The 21,324-nt window shown below is 50.6% G+C and overlaps 1 protein-coding gene across 1 annotated transcript in view; it reads left to right on the top strand.

The window, feature by feature from the left end:
• The window catches only part of LOC132567780 (pre-mRNA-processing factor 6-like), a 79,726-nt gene that overhangs the window by 43,870 nt on the left and 14,532 nt on the right, over positions 1–21,324 (top strand). The window contains 7 exon segments of the mRNA XM_060233470.1: positions 360–578; positions 2,555–2,677; positions 2,843–2,964; positions 5,128–5,266; positions 7,260–7,379; positions 11,998–12,174; positions 17,955–18,088. Of these exon segments, the coding sequence (XP_060089453.1) occupies positions 360–578; positions 2,555–2,677; positions 2,843–2,964; positions 5,128–5,266; positions 7,260–7,379; positions 11,998–12,174; positions 17,955–18,088 (1,034 nt within the window).

Here is a 21,324-nt window from a genome sequence, read left to right as displayed (position 1 = left end):
CTCAAGCCCGGGGATTGCTAATAGATTTTTCGTCCCAAATCTAAGTGTACCCTCTGGGGAAGGTGTGGAGAGAGACGGTCCCTAAGGTAAGCAAGTCCTCGGCCATATAGGGCTTTAAAGGTAATAACCAGCATCTTGTAGCGAATCTGGTATGCTATTGGCAGCCAGTGCAGTTCCCGCAGCCCAGGCTGTATGTGCTCCCACTTGGGGAGCCCCAATAACAGCCTGGCTACCGCGTTCTGCACTTAAAAAGAGAAAGAGGGAGAGGAAAGGACGGTGTGCAGAATATCGTGGAAGATACCGTTGCGTCGGGTAAGTGAAGCTGTCTTAACGTTGGACTCTCTCCTTCTGCAACGCAGCTTTGGCTGGCTCTGGCGAGGCTGGAAACCTACGAGAACGCCCGCAAAGTCCTCAACAAGGCCCGAGAGAACATTCCCACGGACCGGCACATCTGGATCACAGCTGCCAAGCTGGAGGAGGCGAACGGGAACACTCAGATGGTGGAGAAGATCGTTGACCGAGCCATCACCTCGTTAAGGGCTAATGGAGTGGAAATAAACCGGGAGCAGTGGATCCAGGTGCCTGTTTGACTTTTCTCCTTGGGAATCCCATTGGAGAGTGACTCTGTGTGTGTGTGTGTGCGTGTGTGTGTGTACACTGTAATCTGTGTTTAGAGTGGATGTTACGAGGCAGTCCAGTTTGAGTGGATGCAGGAAATAACTTTTATTGCACAATATCTGATGGATATATATATGAACCTATCAAGCTGCCTTCTACAGAATCAGACCCTGGGTCCATCAATGTCAGTATTGTCTACTCAGACTGGCAGCGGCTCTCCAGGTTCTCAAGTTAAGGTTTTTCATGCCTACTTGCCTGGACCCTTTTTAGTTGGAGATGCCGGGGATTGAACCTGGGACCTTCTGCTTCCCAAGCAGATGCTCTACCACTGAGCCACCATCCCTCCCCTGCTCTCCAGGGTCTCAAGCTGAGGTTTTTCACGCCTTTTTGCCTGGACCCTTTTTAGCTGGAGATGCCGGGGATTGAACCTGGGACCTTCTGCTTACCAAGGAGATGCTCTACCTCTGAGCCACCGTCCCTTCCCTAAATTATATGAACCTATGAACCTGCCTTCTACTGAATCAGACCCTGGGTCCATCAAAGTCAGTATTGTCTACTCAGACTGGCAGCGGCTCTCCGGGGTCTCAAGTTGAGGTTTTTCACACCTACTTGCCTGGACGCTATTTAGTTGGAGATTCCGGGGATTGAACTTGGGATCTTCTGCTTACCAAGCAGATGCTCTACCACTGGGCCACCGTGCCTCCCCAAAGGATGGATACTTGGCATTTTACTGTCTGCCCACAAAAACTCTGGCTTTAAATGAATATGTTGTACTGTGACCTCAGTCTGAAAACAGCTGCTTCTCTAGAACCTGCAGATGTCTTAAGAGCTGGTGCAGTGAATGATGGGGGTGGGATATGGGGAATCATCTGGCAACAACAAAGGAGGTAGCTGTTAAGTTGTAAAATGTCATAGTCTTAAGAACAGAAGAAGAACCCTGCTGGATCAGACCAGTGGCCCATCTGGTCCAGCATCCTATCTTACACAGTAGCCAACCAGTTTCACTGGAGGGCCAGAAACAGGACATAGAGGCTGAGACTTTCATAAGAACATCAGAAGCCCTGTTGGATCAGACCAGTGGTGTAGTGGTTAAGTGCGTGGACTCTTATCTGGGAGAACTGGGTTTGGTTCCCCACTCCTCCACTTGCACCTGCTGGAATGGCCTTGGGTTAGCCATAGCTGTGGCAGAGGTTGTCCTTGAAAGGGCAGCTGCTGTAAGAGCCCTCTCAGCTCCACCCACTGGGGGTTAGATAAAAATATGGAGCAGAGGTCCATCAGTGGCTATTAGCCACAGTGTGTATGTATATATAATTTTTTTGGTCACTGTGTGACACAGAGTGTTGGACTGGATGGACCCTTGGCCTGATCCAACATGGCTTTTCTTATGTTCTTATGTGACACAGAGTGTTGGACTGGATGGGCCATTGGCCTGATCCAACATGGCTTCTCTAATGTTCTTATGTTCACTGCAAAGGGTGTCTGTTGGGTGGGGAGAAGATATAGGAGATTGTAAGCCACTCTGAGTCTCTGATTCAGAGAGAAGGGTGGGGTATAAATCTGCAGTTCTTCTTCTCCAGTTCCACTGGAGGGCCAAAAACAGGGCATAGAGGCTGAGGCTTTCATAAGAACATCAGAAGCCCTGCTGGATCAGACCAGTGAAGGTCTATCTAGTCCAGCCTCCTGTCTCACACAATGGCCAACCAGTTCCTCTGGAAGGCCAACAACAGGACACAGAGGCCAAGGCCTTCATAAAAACTTCAGAAGCCCTGCTGGATCAGACCAGTGAGGGTCCATCTAGTCCAGCATCCTGTCTCAGCCAGTGGCCAGTCATTTCCTCTGCAGGTCCAACAATAGGCTACGGCGGCTGCCCTGGCCCTTGCTTGACTGCCCAGTCCCAGAAGTTTCCTACCTCTGACATATGTGGTGTCTCCTTCAGGATGCCGAGGAGTGCGATAAAGCCGGCAGTGTGGCCACGTGCCAGGCGATCATGAGAGCCGTGATTGGGATCGGAATTGAGGAGGAAGACCGGAAGCACACCTGGATGGAAGATGCCGACAGCGTGAGTCTGTGTCCCAAGGGCGGGGGGCTGAAAGTGGTCGGGATGCACCTTCCCCTAGGGCACGGGGTTGAAGGGAGGGTGGGGTATAAACTAACTAAATAATTCGTAGGGTTACACCTGAGTACTAGGAATCGGCCTTAGAGGTGCCACTGGTCTCTCCCACAGTGCGTCGCTCACAATGCTCTGGAGTGCGCCCGGGCGATCTACGCTTACGCCTTGCAGGTTTTCCCCAGCAAGAAAAGCGTCTGGTTGCGAGCGGCTTATTTCGAAAAGAATCACGGAACCAGGTATGGTGTGCTGCGTGGGTGACCTTGAACGTATTTGCATCTTTCTGGCGATCGGGGCCAGCCCTAGGGTGCACGGCGCCCCAGGCAGACTTGCCACTGGCCGCCCACGGACCGCCCCTTCCCCTTATCTTTTATCTGCACTCCACCCCCCCACCGACTACTGTAGCGCTCTCTGAGTGTCCTCCGCCCAGAGAACGCTCAGGGAGTGCTACAGAGACTGCACGTTGGCCAGGCACCCTCCCTGCCTGCTCTCTGATGATCGGAATCTTCAGAGAGCGGGCAGGGAGGGCTCCAGATGGAGGACACTCGGGGAGCGATACAGAAACTGTGCATCAGCCAGAAGCTATTGAAGGCGACCAAATTTGGGTCCGGCGCCCTAGGCAAATGCCTAATTTGCTTAGTGGAAGGGACGGCCTTGCTGGCAATAAATCAAAAGTCATGGCATTGGACTTTGTGACGATGGCCGCTGTCGACCGATAACGTCTAAAGATGAAGAAAGGTTAAAACGCTTGAGGTTCTTTAGCTTGGAGAAATGTTGACTGAGGGGTTGACATGATAGAGGTTTAGAAGATTATGCATGGGATAGAGAAGGTAGAGAAAGAAGGGCTTTTCTCCCTTTCTCACAATACGAGAACTCGTGGGCACTCCATGGAATTGCTGAGCAGTTGGGTTAGAACGGATAAAAGGAAGTCCTTCTTCACCCAAAGGGTGATTAACACGTGGAATTCATTGCCACAGGAGGCGGTTGGCAGCTACAAGCATAGACATCTTCAAGGGGGGATTGGATAAGCATATGGAGCAGAGGTCCATCAGTGGCTATTAGCCACAGCCTATTGTTGGAACTTTCTGTCTGGGGCAGTGATGCTCATTATTATTGGTTCTTGGGGGGCCACACTGGGAGGGCTTCTAGTGTCCTGGCCCCACTGATGCACCTCCTGATGGCACCTGGGTTTTTTGGCCACTCTGTGTGGTACAGAGTGTTGGACTGGGTGTAGTGGTTAAGTGCGCGGACTCTTATCTGGGAGAACCAGGTCTGATTCCCCACTCCTCATCATGCACCTGCTGGAATGACCTTGGTTCAGCCACAAGTTCTCTCAGAGAACATGTGCCACTTTGAATGAATGAGGGGATTGGATAAGCATATGGAACAGAAGTCCATCAGTGGCTATTAATCATATCGTTGGATATGGTTAATATCTGTCTGGGACAGTGATGCTCTTTATTCTTGGTGCTTGTGGGGGAGGCACAGTGGGAGGCCTTCTAGTGTCCTGGCCTCACTGGTGGACCTCCTGATGGCACTCGGGGGTTTTTTGGCCACTGTGTGACACAGAGTGTTGGACTGGATGGGCCATTGGCTGATCCAACATGACTTCTCTTATGTTCTTATGTGACACAGAGTGTTGGACTGGATGGACCATTGGCCTGATCCAGCAGGGCTTCTCTTATGTTCTTATGTGACGCAGAGTGTTGGACTGGATGGGCCCTTGGCCTGATCCAGCAGGGCTTCTCTTATGTTCTTATGTGACACAGAGTGTTGGACTGGAGGTGCCATTGGCCTGATCCAGCAGGGCTTCTCTTATGTTCTTATGTGACACAGAGTGTTGGACTGGATGGACCATTGGCCTGATCCAGCAGGGCTTCTCTTATGTTCTTATGTGACGCAGAATGTTGGACTGGAGGGGCCACTGGCCTGATCCAACAGGGCTTCTCTTATGTTCTTATGTGACGCAGAGTGTTGGACTGGAGGGACCATTGGCCTGATCCAGCAGGGCTTCTCTTATGTTCTTATGTGACTCAGAATGTTGGACTGGAGGGGCCACTGGCCTGATCCAACAGGGCTTCTCTTATGTTCTTATGTGACGCAGAGTGTTGGACTGGATGGGCCATTGGCCTGATCCAACATGGCTTCTCTTATGTTCTTATGTGACGCAGAGTGTTGGACTGGATGGGCCCTTGGCCTGATCCAACATGGCTTCTCTTATGTTCTTATGTGACGCAGAGTGTTGGACTGGATGGGCCCTTGGCCTGATCCAACAGGGCTTCTCTTATGTGACACAGAATGTTGGACTGGATAGGCCATTGGCTGATCCAGCATGGCTCCTCTTATGTGGCCGGAGGCTGAGATTTTTTAATTGTGGTCGCTTCCCCCCCTCCCCCCTGCAGGGAATCCCTGGAGGCTCTCTTGCAAAGAGCAGTCGCCCACTGCCCCAAAGCGGAAGTCCTCTGGCTCATGGGAGCAAAGTCGAAGTGGCTCGCGGGAGATGTGCCTGCCGCCAGGAGTATTCTGGCTTTGGCTTTCCAGGTGAGATACTTTTCTTATTTTATTTGCTCGGTTTTTGCAGGAGAGGTTTCAGACGTGACAGGCTGCCGAACTGACAGCGTTGGGAGATCTTGCAACGATGAAATGCTTAATCCCTGTTGGGCCCCTGTGGTTTTCCATACGCAAATATATGTTTATTTCCTCAGCGTGGTGTAGTGGTTTGAGTGTCATACGAGGATCTGGGAGAGTCGGGTATGAATTCCTCACTCTGCCATGGAACTTTGCCGGTTGGCCTTGTCCCAGCCCAGCCTGGTGCCAGTGGGTGCCATGGCGCCGGCTGACACCTTTTCTGGCACCTGCCAGGTGTTTTTAGAAAGTGGGTGGAGCCAAGTGGGTCTTTTGCCCTTTCGTGAAGGCTTCTGATTGGCCACTGGCAAATTTAATTGGCTGCACAGGTTTTTTAAAACATTGCTTTAGTGGCAGCTGGCAGTTTGGTGTAGCGGTTAAGTGCGCGGGAGAACCGGGTTTGATTCTCCACTGCTCCACTTGCACCTGCTGGAATGACCTTAGGTCAGCCGTAGCTCTTGCAGAGGTTGTTCTTGAATGGGCAGCTGCTGTGAGAACCCTCTCCAGCCCCATTCACCTCACAGGGTGTCTGTTGTGGGATAAAGGAGATTGTAAGCAGCTCTGAGATTCAGAGTATAGGGCGGGGCATAAATCCAATTAGAGCCCCATGGCGCAGTACTGCAGTCGGAGCCCTCTGCTCATGACCTGAGTTCGATCCCAGCGGAAGCTGGTTTCAGGTAGCTGGCTCCAGGTTGACTCAGCCTTCCACCCTTCCGAGGTCAGTCAAATGAGCTTGCTGGGGGGGAAGTGTAGATGACTGGGGAAGGCAATGGCAAACCACCTCAAAAAGTCTGCTGTGAAAACGTTGTGAAAGCAACGTCACCCCAGAGTCGGAAACGAGTGGTGCTTGCACAGGGGACTGCCTTGACTGATATAAATCCAATATCATCATCTTCTTCACCACAGCACAAGGATCTACACCATGTTAATTGCAGTTAAGCTGTGTCAGTTGTTTTCGTGGCTGGCTTTGGCTGCTGCAGCAGACGTTTTATCACTGTGCTCACCATGCATGGGATGGAGAAAGTAGAGAAAGAAGTCCTTTTCTCCCTTTCTCACAATACAAGAACTCATGGGCATTCAATGAAATTGCTGAGCAATCAGGTTAAAACGAATAAAAGGAAGTCCTTCTTCACCCAAAGGGTGATTAACATGTGGAATTCACTGCCACAGGAGGTGGCGGCGGCTACAAGCATAGCCAGCTTCAAGAGGGGATTAGATAAAAATATGGAGCAGAGGTCCATCAGTGGCTATTAGCCACAGTGTGTGTGTGTGTGTATTTGTATTTGGCTACTGTGTGACACAGAGTGTTGGACTGGATGGGCCATTGGCCTGATCCCACAGGGCTTCTCTTATGTTCTTATGTGACACAGAGTGTTGGGCTGGATGGGCCATTGGCCTGATCCCACAGGGCTTCTCTTATGTGACTCAGAGTGTTGGACTGGATGGGCCATTGGCCTGATCCAACAAGGCTTCTCTTATGTTCTTATGTGACACAGAGTGTTGGACTGGATGGGCCATTGGCCTGATCCCACAGGGCTTCTCTTATGTTCTTATGTGACACAGGAGGGGCCACTGGCCTGATCCAACATGGCTTCTCTTATGTTCTTATGCCGTGTCCAAATTCCAAATGTGCCCACAGGTTCAAAAGGGCTTTGGGACCCCTAATTTTCAACCAGAGATACCAGAGATTTCAGTTTGGGTGCTTGAGTCCTCTGCTGGCAGAAGGTGCAGTGATCTTTAAGATTTAGCGAATCTCTCTGGGCAGTGATCAAAATGGAATACGAGAAGCCGCTTAGTACAGAACAGGACTGAGGACTCAGTCTGGCATGGATTTAGAAAGCGCTTAAAGGTAAACCGGACCTAATTCCTGTCCCCACTCTCATGTTTCATCTTCTCTTCGGTCCTTTAGGCCAACCCCAACAGCGAAGAAATCTGGCTGGCTGCCGTTAAGTTGGAATCCGAAAACAACGAATACGAAAGAGCCAGGAGGCTGCTGGCCAAAGCTCGGAGCAGTGCTCCCACCGCCCGGGTAAGCTGTGCGTAGTTCTGGCCGTATTTTGTCCTTGCAGTCGCTGCCATGTGAAAGGCGTCTTTTATGTTGCGTTGGATCCGCGAGGCTCACGGCTTACTCTGGCTGGCTCCAGCTCGTGGCAAGGGTCTTTCGCTGGCCCACAGCTTTGAATGGCTTCAACGGGCAACGTTGGGGATCGAACTCGGGAACTTCTGTGTGTATCTCTCTGTCTCCGAACCTGAGTTTATTTCAGCCGCAGCTTTGCTCTCATCACTAGGGTGAGGCACAGATAGTAGACATTCTGCTTATCTGGACTGAGTCAGGCTAACAGTGGGTCATCTAGAACAAAGCAGGAGTCAAGTGGCACCTTTAAGACCGACCAAGTTTTTTTCAGAACGTCAGCTTTCTTGTGCTAGAAGCACACTTCATCAGGCAGTAGGATGGAACGGCCATTAGTCCTAAATATAGAGAGAGTGGGCAGTGAATCAACATGCAATATCATGGAAATGTCCCTTAGCAGATTAAAAGAATCACAAGCTGGGGTCTAGCGATTGCTAGTTTGTGTCGACTGGGCTAAAACAACAGTTGTTTATTAGGAAGGGAATTGAAAACAAATCAGGCAGTATCATAAGGCCCCTGTATAAATCGATGGTGCGGTCTCATTTGGAGTACTGTGTGCAGTTCTGGTCACCCGCTCCTCAAAAAGAATATTATAGCATTGGACAAAAGTGCAGAAAAGGGCAACTAGAATGATTAAAGGTTTGGAACACTTTCCCTATGAAGAAAGGTTAAAACGCTTGGGGCTAATTGAGCTTGGAGAAACGTCGACTGCAGGGTGACATGATAGAGGTTTACAAGATAATGCATGGGATGGGGAAAGTAGAGAAAGAAGTTTTTTTCTCCCTTTCTCACAATACAAGAACTCGTGGGCATTCAATGAAATTGCTGAGCAGTCAGGTTAGAACGGATAAAAGGAAGTACTTCTTCACTCAAAGGGTGATTAACATGTGGAATTCACTGCCACAGGAGGTGGTGGCGGCTACAAGCATAGCCAGCTTCAAGAGGGGATTGAATAAAAATATGGAGCAGAGGTCCATTAGTGGCTATTAGCCACTGTGTGTGTGTATTTTGGCCACTGTGTGACACAGAGTGTTGGACTGGATGGGTTACTGGCCTGATCCCACAGGGCTTCTCTTCTGTTCTTATATGACACAGAGTGTTGGACTGGATGGGCCATTGGCCTGATCCAACATGGCTTCTCTTATATTCTTCTGTGACACAGAGTGTTGGACTGGATGGGCCACTGGCCTGATCCAACAGGGCTTCTCTTATGTTCTTATGTGACACAGAGTGTTGGACTGGATGGGCCATTGGCCTGATCCAACAGGGCTTCTCTTATATTCTTCTGTGACACAGAGTGTTGGACTGGATGGGCCACTGGCCTGATCCAACAGGGCTTCTCTTATATTCTTCTGTGACACAGAGTGTTGGACTGGATGGGCCACTGGCCTGATCCAACAGGGCTTCTCTTATATTCTTCTGTGACACAGAGTGTTGGACTGGATGGGCCATTGGCCTGATCCAACAGGGCTTCTGTAATGTTCTTATGTGACACAGAGTGTTGGACTGGATGGGCCATTGGCCTGATCCAACATGGCTTCTCTTATATTCTTCTATGACACAGAGTGTTGGACTGGATGGGCCACTGGCCTGATCCAACAGGGCTTCTCTTATATTCTTCTGTGACACAGAGTGTTGGACTGGATGGGCCATTGGCCTGATCCAAGAGGGCTTCTCTTATGTTATTATGTGACACAGAGTGTTGGACTGGAGGGGCCACTGGCCTGATCCAACATGGCTTCTCTTATGTTCTTACAGTAATAAATGTCAGAATAGCAGATGTCTATGTCATTAAGTATCCTGCAATAAATAAGAGACTGCTGTGGTGGTAGCTCTGGGTTAAAAGGAGGGCATAAGTTTCTCAGAGGCTTAGTTTAAACATGCAGCACACATAAACATCATTCTAGTTTGCCATTATAAAAAAATACATTACAATATAGTGGAAGATGGGTTAGTATATGTAATGAGAAATAGCCAGTGTCCCTTATTTGAGTACATCAATACAAAAAAAAAATTTTTGTGATACACTCTTCTAAAACAGAAATACATCGGAATACTGTGGATATGTAGCTATGCCTGGTGAAAATGGGTTTAGTATCTGTAATGAGATAAAGAAGTCCAGTATCTCTGTTCAGTCCTGGGAAGGTGTTTGTTCCAAGTTTCATAATAATCTGTCATTCAGCAGTTCCCCTCTCCGTTCCGTTCTTGAAGTTCCTTTGCAGCAAAACAGACCGGGTCATCTAGGCTCGCAGTTTAGTTCACGACTACATTATTAAGACTAGTACGTTGATTTAATCCACTGCAACTGGCAGCCTGACTTGGCTGCCCCAGGGCCGCCTGTTCTCGTGAGACCTGGGAAGCTAAGCTGGATCGGCCCTGGTTAGTACATATGAACCTATGAAGCTGCCTTCTACTGAATCAGACCTTTGGTCCATCAAAGTCAGTATTCTCAGACTGGCAGCGGCTCTCCAGGGTCTCAAGCTGAGGTTCTTCACGCCTACTTGCCTGGACCCTTTTGAGTTGGAGATGCCGGGGATTGAACCTGGGACCTTCTGCTTACCAAGCAGATGCTCCACCACTGAGCCACCGTCCCTCCCCTGCTCTCCAGGGTCTCAAGCTGAGGTTTTTCATGCCTACTTGCCTGGACTCTTTTTTAGTTGGAGATGCCGGGGATTGAACCTGGGACCTTCTGCTTACCTAGCAGATGCTCAACCACTGAGCCACCGTCCCTCCCCTGCTCTCCAGGGTCTCAAGCTGAGGTTTTTCACGCCTAGTTGCCTGGACCCTGTTTAGTTGTAGATGCCGGGGATTGAACCTGGGACCTTCTGCTTCCCAAGCAGATGCTCTACCACTGAGCCACTGTCCCTCCCCTGCTCTCCAGGGTCTCAAGCTGAGGTTTTTCAGGCCTACTTGCCTGGACCCTTTTTAGTTGGAGATGCCAGGGATTGAACTTGGGACCTTCTGCTTACCAAGCAGCTGCTCTACCACTGAGCCACCATCCCTCCCCTGCTCTCCAGGGTCTCAAGCTGAGGTTTTTCACGCCTACTTGCCTGGACCCTTTTTAGCTGGAGATGCCGGGGATTGAACCTGGGACCTTCTGCTTACCTAGCAGATGCTCTACCACCTCTGTTCATAGAATCATAGAGTTGGAAGGGGCCTCCAGGGCCATGTGTGTCATAAAACGTAATGCCAGGTTGTGGAAATAGAAACTTTATAAAGGACACAAACAAACACAATTAAAGATTTTTTTTAAAAGAAGTAAATATGTTTAAAACATTAGCATTCACTAGTCTTAAAGGTGCTTTCTTTGTATCTCTCCCATGCGATCCAAGGAACTGGGCAAAGGAAGCTCTGGCTCTTTCCTTCCTCCCTCAGGGGACTGGGGGAGGGGGGCTCAGTCGATAGAAGGAAGAGAGTCTCGGCTCAGTAGCTCTTTGTGCGATTGAGATGGCCTGACAAAGGCCCCCCCTTCCTCCCCAAGGGAGGAGCCTCAGCCAATGGAGAAAATGGAGGCTTTGCCCAGTTTCTCCTGTGCGATTGAGCAAGCCTGGCAAGGCAAGCTGTGATGCAGAAGGGAGCAAGAGAGAGGGAGAAGGAAGCAGATGACAGCCTGATAGGAGCCCTCCGGGGGCCTGATTTGGCCCCTGGGCTGCATGTTTGACAACCGTATCCTATGAGATTGCCGCAAGTCATGACTCAGCAGGGGGGTCTTACCAATTGCTGCCACCACTTTGGGTTAAGGGTTCCCCTTGAGAAGGCCCAGAGTTCCCTCCCAAGCCCTTCAGGCGTCCTTTAGCTTAGGCCAAATAATATGCGTGAGGACCAGGCAGAGTGAACAACAGGAAAAAAGAGGTTTATTTAAAAGATCAGTTCAGTGTAATAGAAACAAACAGGGTGCATTAAACAGTAAAAGGGGTGAAGGGAAAATAAGCCAATGCTGTAACGCGTCTGGGTTACTGTCCCTAGACTGTCTCAGTCAGACATAAGAACATAAGAGAAGCCATGTTGGATCAGGCCAATGGCCCATCCAGTCCAACACTCTGTGTCACACAGTGGCAAAAAAATTTATACATAAACACACACTGTGGCTAATAGCCACTAGCCACTAATAGCCACTAATAGACCTGGGCCTACTCACCCTTCCTCTAAGGGCAAGGGTCTCTTCCTTGCAGCAGCTCTTCCTCAGCTCTGCCTCCTAGGAAAAGAACACCCCCTGCCTGGGTTTGGCCCTTTTATCTTCTCCCGAGCTCCACTCCTCTCTGGGCCAGTTTCCCTTCAAAACCTTGCCACCCAATCAGAGGGAAAGGAGGGATCCTGGGAAATGTAGGCTTTTCAGTATAACTCCAAGGCAGGCTTCTCTGGAGCCTGTAGGCCGCCTTAGGCCCAAGATCATGACAGACTTGATGGCCCCTTTCACTACCAATCGACACTCAGACAGCGGCCGTAAAACCGCAAGGGGTTGTGGAAAGACTCCCTAGCAATTCCCTAACCTGGCAGCGTGCTGTTGTCTTTTCAGGTCTTTATGAAATCCGTCAAGCTGGAGTGGGTGCTGGGGAACATCGCCGCAGCTCAGGAGCTCTGCGAGGAAGCCTTGAGGCACTACGAGGACTTCCCCAAGCTGTGGATGATGAAGGGGCAGATCGAGGAGCAGGAGGAGCTGATCGAGAGGGCCCGGGAGGCCTATAACCAAGGGGTAAGGCTGGCGGGGCGGAAACCGGCTCCTCCGGGACATGCTGTTGGCGGAGAGTTTTGCAGATACCCTAGGGATATAGAAAGTACTGAACATGTTCTCCTGCATTGTACTTTTACTGGAAGAACCAGTTTGGTGTAGTGGTTAAGTGTGCGGACTCTTATCTGGGAGAACCGAGTTTGATTCCCCACTCCTCCACTTGCACCTGCTGGAATGGCCTTGGGTCAGCCATAGCTCTGGCAGAGGTTGTCCTTGAAAGGGCAGCTGCTGTGAGAGCCCTCTCCAGCCTCACCCACCTCACAGGGTGTCTGTTGTGGGGGAGGAAGGGAAAGGAGATTGTAGGCCGCTCTCTGTCCTTGAAAGGGCAGCTGCTGTGAGAGCCCTCTCCAGCCCCACTCACCTCACAGGGTGTCTCTTGTGGGGGAAGAAGATAAAGGAGATTGCAGGCTGCTCTGAGCCTCTGTCCTTGAAAGGGCAGTTTCTGGGAGAGCCCTCTCAGCCCCACCCACCTCATAGGGTGTCTGTCGTGGGGGGAGAAGTTATGGGAGATTGTAAGCCGCTCTGAGTCTCTGATTCAGAGAGAAGGGTGGGGTATAAATCTGCAGTCTTCTTCTTCTCTGGAGGTGTTTGGCCTTTGGTGTAGTGTTTGGAGGTGTTTTGGAGAGCCAGTGTGGTGTACTGGTTAAGTTTGCGGACTCTTATCTGGGAGAACCGGGTTTGATTCCCCACTCCTCCACTTGCACCTGCTGGAATGGCCTTGGGTCAGCCATAGCTGTGGCAGAGGTTGTCCTTGAAAGGGCAGCTGCTGTGAGAGCCCTCTCAGCCCCACCCACCTCACAGGGTGTCTATTGTGGGGGGAGGAAGGTAAAGGAGATTGTGGGCCGCTCTGAGACTCTGTCCTTGAAAGGGCAGCTGCTGTGAGAGCCCTCTCAGCCTCACCCATCTCACAGGGTGTCTATTGTGGGGGGAAGAAGGTAAAGGAGATTGTGAGCCGCTCTGAGACTCTGTCCTTGAATGGGCAGCTGTTTGCAAGACCCGAGCAAGGCCGTTGACGGCAGGACATTTCGGAGCTCGTGAATTTATAGGGTTGCCGTAGGTCAAAAGCGACTTGACAGCACATCGCGCTGGCAAGGGGAAGAATCCCATCGAATGTGTGGAGTCTTGGAGCAGTTTGGGTCGTTTGGAAATATCTCTGCAGCCTGCTGTTGCTATAGGAAGGCATAGTCTAGCCGGAAGAGGATAAATGAGGTGAAACTATTAGCTTGGCATTCCGTGCTTAAGCGCAACCTTGCAGCAAAGTGCCAAAAACTGACTGCTACCCAGCCTCCTGGCGTGTTCCGCTGGAGCCACTCTGCGAAGATTAATCACTTGTGCTGGGAAAGGGACTTAATTTGCAGGGTCATCTGTAACTGCCAAAGTCATAAATCACGGGCCTTGCTGGTGCCGTACTGGGGAAATGAGCAAGGGACAAACCTATTCTTCTCTGCCCTTTTTCTTCTACGACAGTGAGCTGGAAGGCACTCCCAAGGGTCATCTAGTCCAGCCCCTGCGCAATGCCTGAGATTCAGATAGCCTCCCTCCCCCAGCGACCCCTGCGCCAGGCCCAGAGGAAGGCAAAAATCTTCCGGCTTGGGGGAAAAATTCCTCACGATCCCAGAGTAGCGATTTGACATTTCTTCCGTTCCCAGAGTTGGTCTCATTTATGACCGATCCGGCCCTCATAACAAATGAGTTTGACACGCCTGCTCTAGAGCTATCTTTCCTGCGCTAAGAAGAAGAAGAATTGCAGATTTATACCCCGCCCTTCCCTCTGAATCAGAGTCTCAGAACGGCCTACAATCTCCTTTCCCTTCCTCCCCCACAACAGACACCCTGTGAGGTGGGTGGGGCTGAGAGGGCTCTCACAGCAGCTGCCCTTCCAAGGACAGAGTCTCAGGATGGCCTACAATCTCCTTTATCTTCCTCCCCCCACAACAGACACCCTGTGAGGTGGGTGGGGCTGAGAAGGCTCTCACAGCAGCTGCCCTTCCAAGGACAGAGAGCGGCCTACAATCTCCTTTATCTTCCTCCCCCCACAACAGACACCCTGTGAGGTGGGTGGGGCTGAGAGGGCTCTCACAGCAGCTGCCCTTCCAAGGACAGAGTCTCAGAACGGCCTACAATCTCCTTTATCTTCCTCCCCCCACAACAGACACCCTGTGAGGTGGGTGGGGCTGAGAGGGCTCTCCCAGATGCTGCCCTTTCAAGGACAACCTCTGCAAGAGCTATGGCTGACCCAAGGCCATTCCAGCAGCTGCAAGCGGAGGAGTGGGGAATCGAACCCGGTTCTTCCAGATAAGAGTCCACGCACTTAACCACTACACCAAACTGGCTCTACACCACTACATAAAAATGTGTAAGCCGGAGGCTAAAAAGCTGTGAGCTAGCTCACACTAACTCAGCTTAGAGGGAACATTGCTCGTGGCCCTTTCTTCCATTCCCGGCCACAAGCAATGTTCCTTGTAAGCTGAGTTAGTGTGAGCTAGCTCACAGTTTTTTAGCCTCTGGCTTACACATTTTTGTGTAGTGGTGTAGAGCCAGTTTGGTGTAGTGGTGAAGTGTGTGGACTCTCATCTGGAAAAACCAGATTTGATTCCCCATTCCTTCACTTGCACCTGCTGGAATGGCCTTGGGTCAGCCAGAGCTCTGGTAGAGGTTGTCCTTGAAAGGGCAGCTTCTGTGAGAGCCCTCTCAGCCCCACCCTCCTCACAGGGTGTTGTGGGGGGAGAAGATATATAGGAGATTGTAAGCTGCTCTGAGTGTGATTCAGGGAGAAGGGCAGGGTATAAATCTGTAGTCTTCTTCTCCTCCTTCTTCTTAGCTCAGGAAAGATAGCTCCGGAGCAGGGATGTCAAACTCATTTGTTATGAGGGCCGGATCAGACACAAATAATAATAATAATAATAATAATAAATTTTATTTGTACCCCGCCCTCCCCCGCCGAAGCAGGCTCAGGGCGGCTAACAATACGGTGACCAATGGTGCACCAACAGTAAAACAGTTACATTAGAAACATTAAATTAACATTAAACTAACCTTAAAAGCCTGAATTAAAACAATTAACTAAAACATTTTATGACGCTATCCTTGACACTCTTCTAGTTGATGCTGATGGCGGATTTTCAGTTATTCATAAGCTAATTTAAAAAGGGTGGTCTTGCAGGCCCTGCGGAACTGATCAAGGTTCCGCAGGGCCCGCACCTCCTCTGGGAGTTGGTTCCAGAGATGTGGGGCTGCGGCCGAAAAGGCCCGAGAGCGAGTATTCTGTAATTTAATTTGTCTTGGCCCAGGGGTAGTCAGTCTGTTCTTTCCTACTGACCTCAGTGCTCTCTGGGGTTCATACGGGGAGAGACGGTCCTTCAGGTAGGCTGGTCCTCGGCCATATAGGGCTTTAAAGGTGATAACCAGCACTTTGTACTGGACCCGGTATACAATCGGTAACCAGTGCAGTTCGCGTAGCCCCGGCCGTACATGTTCCCATCTTGGGAGACCAAGTAACAGCCTGGCCGCCGCGTTCTGCACTAGCTGTAACTTCCGGGTCCGGCACAGAGGCAGCCCCATGTAGAGGGCGTTACAGTAGTCCAATCGTGAGGTGACCGTCGCATGGATCACCGTTGCTAGGTCCCGACGCTCCAGGAAAGGGGCCAACTGCTTTGCCCGCCTCAGATGGAAGAAAGCTGACTTGGCAGTGGCTGTTATCTGGGCCTCCATTGATAATGAAGGCTCCAGTAAAACACCCAGACTCTTCACCTGCTGCGCCGCCTTTAGCTGCACACCATCGAAGGTCGGGAGGGATATTTCCCCCCCTGGAGCGCCGCGACCCACACAGAGAACCTCTGTCTTTGCCGGATTCAGCTTCAGCCCACTCAGTCTAAGCCACGTTGCGATAGCCTGTAACGCCCGATCCAGGTCTTCCGGGGGGGAGGCGGGCCGGCCGTCCATTAGCAGATAGAGCTGGGTGTCATCCGCATATTGGTGGCAGCCCAGCCCAAACCTCCTGGCAATCTGGGCAAGGGGGCGCATATAGATGTTAAATAACATCGGGGAGAGGACTGCTCCCTGAGGCACCCCACAATCTAGTGTGCGCCTCTGGGATCGTTCACCCCCGATCGCCACCCTTTGTCCCCGACCCATGAGGAAAGAGGAGAGCCATTGTAAAGCAGACCCCTTAACCCCAATGTCGGCGAGGCGGTGGATCAGTAGCCGATGGTCGACCGTATCAAATGCAGCCGACAGATCTAATAACATCAACACTGCTACACCGCCTCGATCCAGTTGCCGTTGGAGGTCATCTGCCAAGGCGACCAAGACCGTCTCCGTCCCGTGGCCCGGTCGGAAGCCAGACTGGCACGGGTCTAGGAGAGAGACCTTGTTGGGTCGGGCCGGGCCTTGTGTGTACCTGTTTAAGATTAGGTAGCAGAGATATAAACTTTATAAAGGACACAGACGAACACAAACATTTTTTTAAAAAACAACTCATATTTAAAACATTAGCACTCACAGGTCTTAAAGGTGTTTTCTTCATATTTTTCCCATGGGATCCAGGGAACTGGGCAAAGGAAGCTCTGGCTCTTTCCTTCCTTCCCCAGAGGACCAGGAGGGGGGAGGAGCCTCAGCCAATAGAAGGAAAGGGCGTTTCGCTCAGTAGTTCTCCTGTGCAGTTGAGAGCCTGGCAAAGCAAGCTATCCCTCCTCCCCTTCCTCCCCAAGGGAGAAGCCTCAGCCAATGGAGAAAATAGAGGCTTTGCTCTGTAGCTCCTATGCTATTGGGCAAACGTTGCAAAGCAAGCTGTGATGGAGAAGGAAGCAAGAGAGAGGGAGAAGGAAGCAGATAACAGCCAGTTGCTCAGGGACCTGATAGGAGCCCTCCAGGGGCCTGATTTGGCCCCCGGGCTGCATGTTTGACACCCAAGCCCCTAGAGCAAACTAATTTATGCAGTAGCCAAATCGCTCGCTCCCAACTTTAATGCCAGTAGGTCATGAAGTAGAATTTTTGCTCACAAGACTCCGCAGCTTAGAGGGAGCGCCGGCTCATTCAGGGCTGGCCCTGGATCCCTCTTCCTTAGAGTGTGTGTGTGGGGGAGCAAAAGCCCTGTGCGCCTGCAGCCGTGGTGGTGTGTTGCTGCCCTGGTGTGCAATTTCCCATTGCTCAGGTTTCCTAAGCCAGTTTGGCATAGCGGTTCAGCCAGTTTGGTGTAGTGGTGAAGTGCGTGCACTCTTATCTGGAAGAACCGGGTTTGATTCCCCCACTCCTCCACTCGCAGCTGCTGGAATGGCTCCGCGTCAGCCGTAGCTCTGGCAGAGTTGTCCTTGAAAGGGTAGCATCTGGGAGAGCCCTCTCAGCCCCACCCACCTCACAGGGTGTCTGTTGTCGGGGGAGGAATATAAAGGAGATTGTAGGCTGTTCTGAGACTCTGTCCTTGAAAGGGCAGCTGCTGTGAGAGCCAGTTTCGTGTAGTGGTAAAGTGCGTGCAGTCTTATCTGGAAGAGCTGAGTTTGATTCCCCCACTCCTCCACTCGCAGCTGCTGGAATGGCCCTGGGTCAACCGTAGCTCTGGCAAAGTTGTCCTTGAAAGGGCAGCTTCTGTCAGAGCTCTCTCAGCCCCACCCATCTCACAGGGTGCCTGTTGCAGGGGGAGGAAAGGAAAGGGGATTGTAAGCCGCTCTGAGATTCAGAGTGGAGGGCGGGGTATAAATCCAATCTCATCATCATCTTCTAAGCCAGAGGTTCTTGTTTTTCAACAGCTGAAGAAGTGCCCCGGCTCCATCCCGCTGTGGCTCTTGCTATCTCGGCTGGAGGAGAAGGTGGGCCAGCTCACCCGAGCCAGAGCCATCTTGGAGAAGTCTCGTTTAAAGAATCCAAAGAACCAAGACCTGTGGTGAGTGCGAAACACCTGGGGAGGGGCCCGCTCTTTCTCAGAACATCAGCGAAGCCGCGGTCGAGCAGGCCTGTAGCCCATCTCATCCCGTGTCACTGTTGGGTTTCTGATGCAATTTCACTTCCTGTTGTCGTGAATTAATTAAATGTTTGTATATGCATGCTGATGTTTAGCCAGTGAGTAGGCGGAGCCAATGAGAATGTCTGGCTGTACTTCCCGCCAAGGCTAGGTGTCAATATGCATAGTGACCATTGAGGGAGAGCCCTAATAGGCTAATCCATATATTTGGGTGGTGGTCTTGAGGGAAACCATTTGGTCAGTGTTATTTGCCCTTTGTGTAAAGCCCTCAGATCTCCATGCAGTTGAAGTTAGGACTCCAGGGAGTCGAGATGTAGCCGAGAAGCTAGACAGGATATTGAATCCTTCTTTGTTTTCTAGAAATCCCAGTCATACCTTTTCCTCATGAGTAAAGTAAACCACTTTGATTCTTAAGCTAAACCGTGTGCCTGGCTGTTATGTCGTGGCTATCTCCACGTTACTCTGCTAATGGTATATTTAAATCCCAACAGTCACACGGCGATCAAAACCCAGGTGCCCTCAGGAGGACCACCACCCGGGCCAGAACTCCTGAAGCCCTCCCACTGTTGCCCTCCCAAGCACCAAGAATACAGAGCATCCCTGGCCCAGAGAGAGCGGTTCCTCTATACCGGGGGTGTCGAACTCATTTGTAATGAGGGCCGGGATGACACCTTGTTGGGCCGGGCTGGGCCAAGCGTGCCATAAAATGTAATGCCAAGTGGCAAAGACATAAACTTTATAAAAGACACAGACAAACACAATTAAAGATTTTTTTTAAATAAAACATGCTTAGAAGATTAGCACTCCTGCAGTATTTTGTTTAAACTGTCTCTGATAACTGAAGGAAGCAAGAGAGAGGGAGAAGGAAGCAGACTTGCTCGCGGGCCTGATAGGAGCCCTCCGGGGGGCCTGATCTGGCCCCTGGGCCATATGTTTGACACCCCTGCTCTGTACCTTGCGGCTAAGAGCCACTGATGGACCTCTGCTCTGGATTTTTTTTTAAAATTTATTTATGATTTATATCCCACCCTTCCCACAGAAGTGGCTCAGGGCGGCTCACAACAGATAATAAGACATAAAATTAGATTAGCGTTTAAATATATAAGCAGTTAAAACAATCAAAACATTTAAAACCTTAAAACATCAAACCTTATAACAATATAAATAGCAGGAGTCTGATAAAGCTACATTAGTTCCGGTATCAGTTAGGTGTAAGCTAACCGGAAGAGGGTTGTCTTACAGGCCCTGTGGAACTGAGTAAGGTCACCTCCTCTGGTAGCTGGTTCCACCATATAGGGGCCATAACAGAGAAGGCCCTGTCCCTAGTAGACTTAAGGCGGGCTTCTTTTGGCCCAGGGATAGCGAGAAGGTTTTGGGTTCCCGATTGGATGTTTCTCCAATCCTCTTGGTTCCTCGTCCTCTTGGAGAGGAGTGACAAGCGCGGTGCCTCAAGGACCTGCCTTGGGACCTGTTTTTTTCAACATCTTTATCGATGATTTGAATGAAGGAATAGAGGGAACGCTTGCTAAATTTGCAGATGTTACTAAATTTGGGAGGGGTTGCAAAGGCAGAAGAAGACAGAAACAGGATCCAGGATGACCGTGACAGGCTGGAAAACTGGGCTAAAACCAATCAAATGAATTTTAACAGGGATAAATGTAAAGCTCTGCATTTAGGTAGGAAAAATCCAATGCATGGTTATAGAAAGGGGGAGACTTGTCTTAGCAGTAGTCTGTGCGAAAAGGCTCTAGAGGTCTTAGTGGATCATATGCTGAACATGAGTCAATGGTGTGATGCGGTGGCTAAAAAGAAAAATGCAATTTGGGGCTGTATCAACAGAAGTATAGTGTCCAGATCACGTGATGTGATGGTATCGCTTTACTCTGCTCTGGTAAGACCTTGCCTGGAGTATTGTGTTCAGTTTGGGGCACCACATTTTAAGAAGGATCTAGACAAGCTGGAATGGGTCCAGAGGGGGGCGACTAAGATGGTGGGGGGTCTGGAGACCAAGTCCTATGAGGAAAGGTTGAAGGAGCTGGGGATGTTTAGCCTGGAGAGGAGGCGGCTGAGAGGTGATAGGATCACCATCTTCAAGTACTTGAAGGGCTGTCCTGTAGAGGATGGTGTGGAATTGTTTTCTGTGGCCCTGGAAGGTAGGACCAGAACCAATGGGTTGAAATTAAATCAAAAGAGTTTCCGGCTCAACATTAGGAAGAACTTCCTGACCGTGAGAGCAGTTCCTCAGTGGAACAGGCTTCCTCCTTGGGAGGTGGTGGGCTCTTCTTCCTTGGAGGTTTTTAAACAGAGGCTGGATGGCCATCTGACAGCGATGAAGATCCAGTGAATGTAGGGGGAGGTGTTTGTGAGTTTCCTGCATTGTGCAGGGGATTGGACTAGATGACCCTAGAGGTCGCTTCCAACTCTATGATTCTATGAATCCTCTCTTGAAACCATCTGTGCTTGTAGCTGCCACCACTTCCTGAAGCAGTGGATTCCATGTGTTTAATTACTCTTCTGGTGAAGAATCATAGACTCGAAAGGGACCTCCAGGGTCTAGTCCAGCTCCCTGCACAATGCAGGAAATTCAGAAGTACCTCCCCCTCTACACACACCCCTTCTCCAAGCCCAGGAGATGGCAAAAACCCTCCAGGATCGCTGGCCAAACTGGCCTAGAGAAAAATTGCTGCCTGATCCCAAAATGGCAATCAGCATTTCCCTGGGCGCATAAGAAAGAGCCAGGAGAACGAAGCACTGATGCAGCCCTACCTGCTCTTCCTCTCATGATCTGGCTAATTCACAGAATCAGAAAACACCAGATCTCTCCCTTGTCTAATGAAACGAAAGGAAAGGCCCCCTGCCCAAGCACCAGTCGTTTCCGACTCCGGGGTGACGCTGCTTTCACGGCAGACTTTTTACAGGGTGGTTTGCCCTTGCCTTCCCCAGTCCTCTACGCTTCCCCCCCCCCAGCAAGCTGGGTCCTCATTTGACCCTCGGAAGGATGGAAGGCTGAGTCAACCTCGGGCCGGCTACCTGAGAATCCAGCTTCTGCTGTGTGCGTTTGCAATAAAAAAGGCCAACGCCATGCTGGGAATTATTAGGAAGGGAATTGAAAACAAATCAGCCAGTATCATAATGCCTCTGTATAAATCGATGGTGCG

This window comes from Heteronotia binoei, chromosome 2, assembly GCF_032191835.1.
Source record: "Heteronotia binoei isolate CCM8104 ecotype False Entrance Well chromosome 2, APGP_CSIRO_Hbin_v1, whole genome shotgun sequence".
In the NCBI taxonomy this organism is placed as follows: Eukaryota; Metazoa; Chordata; class Lepidosauria; order Squamata; family Gekkonidae; genus Heteronotia; species Heteronotia binoei.
This window is presented reverse-complemented; position numbering and strand designations above follow the sequence as displayed.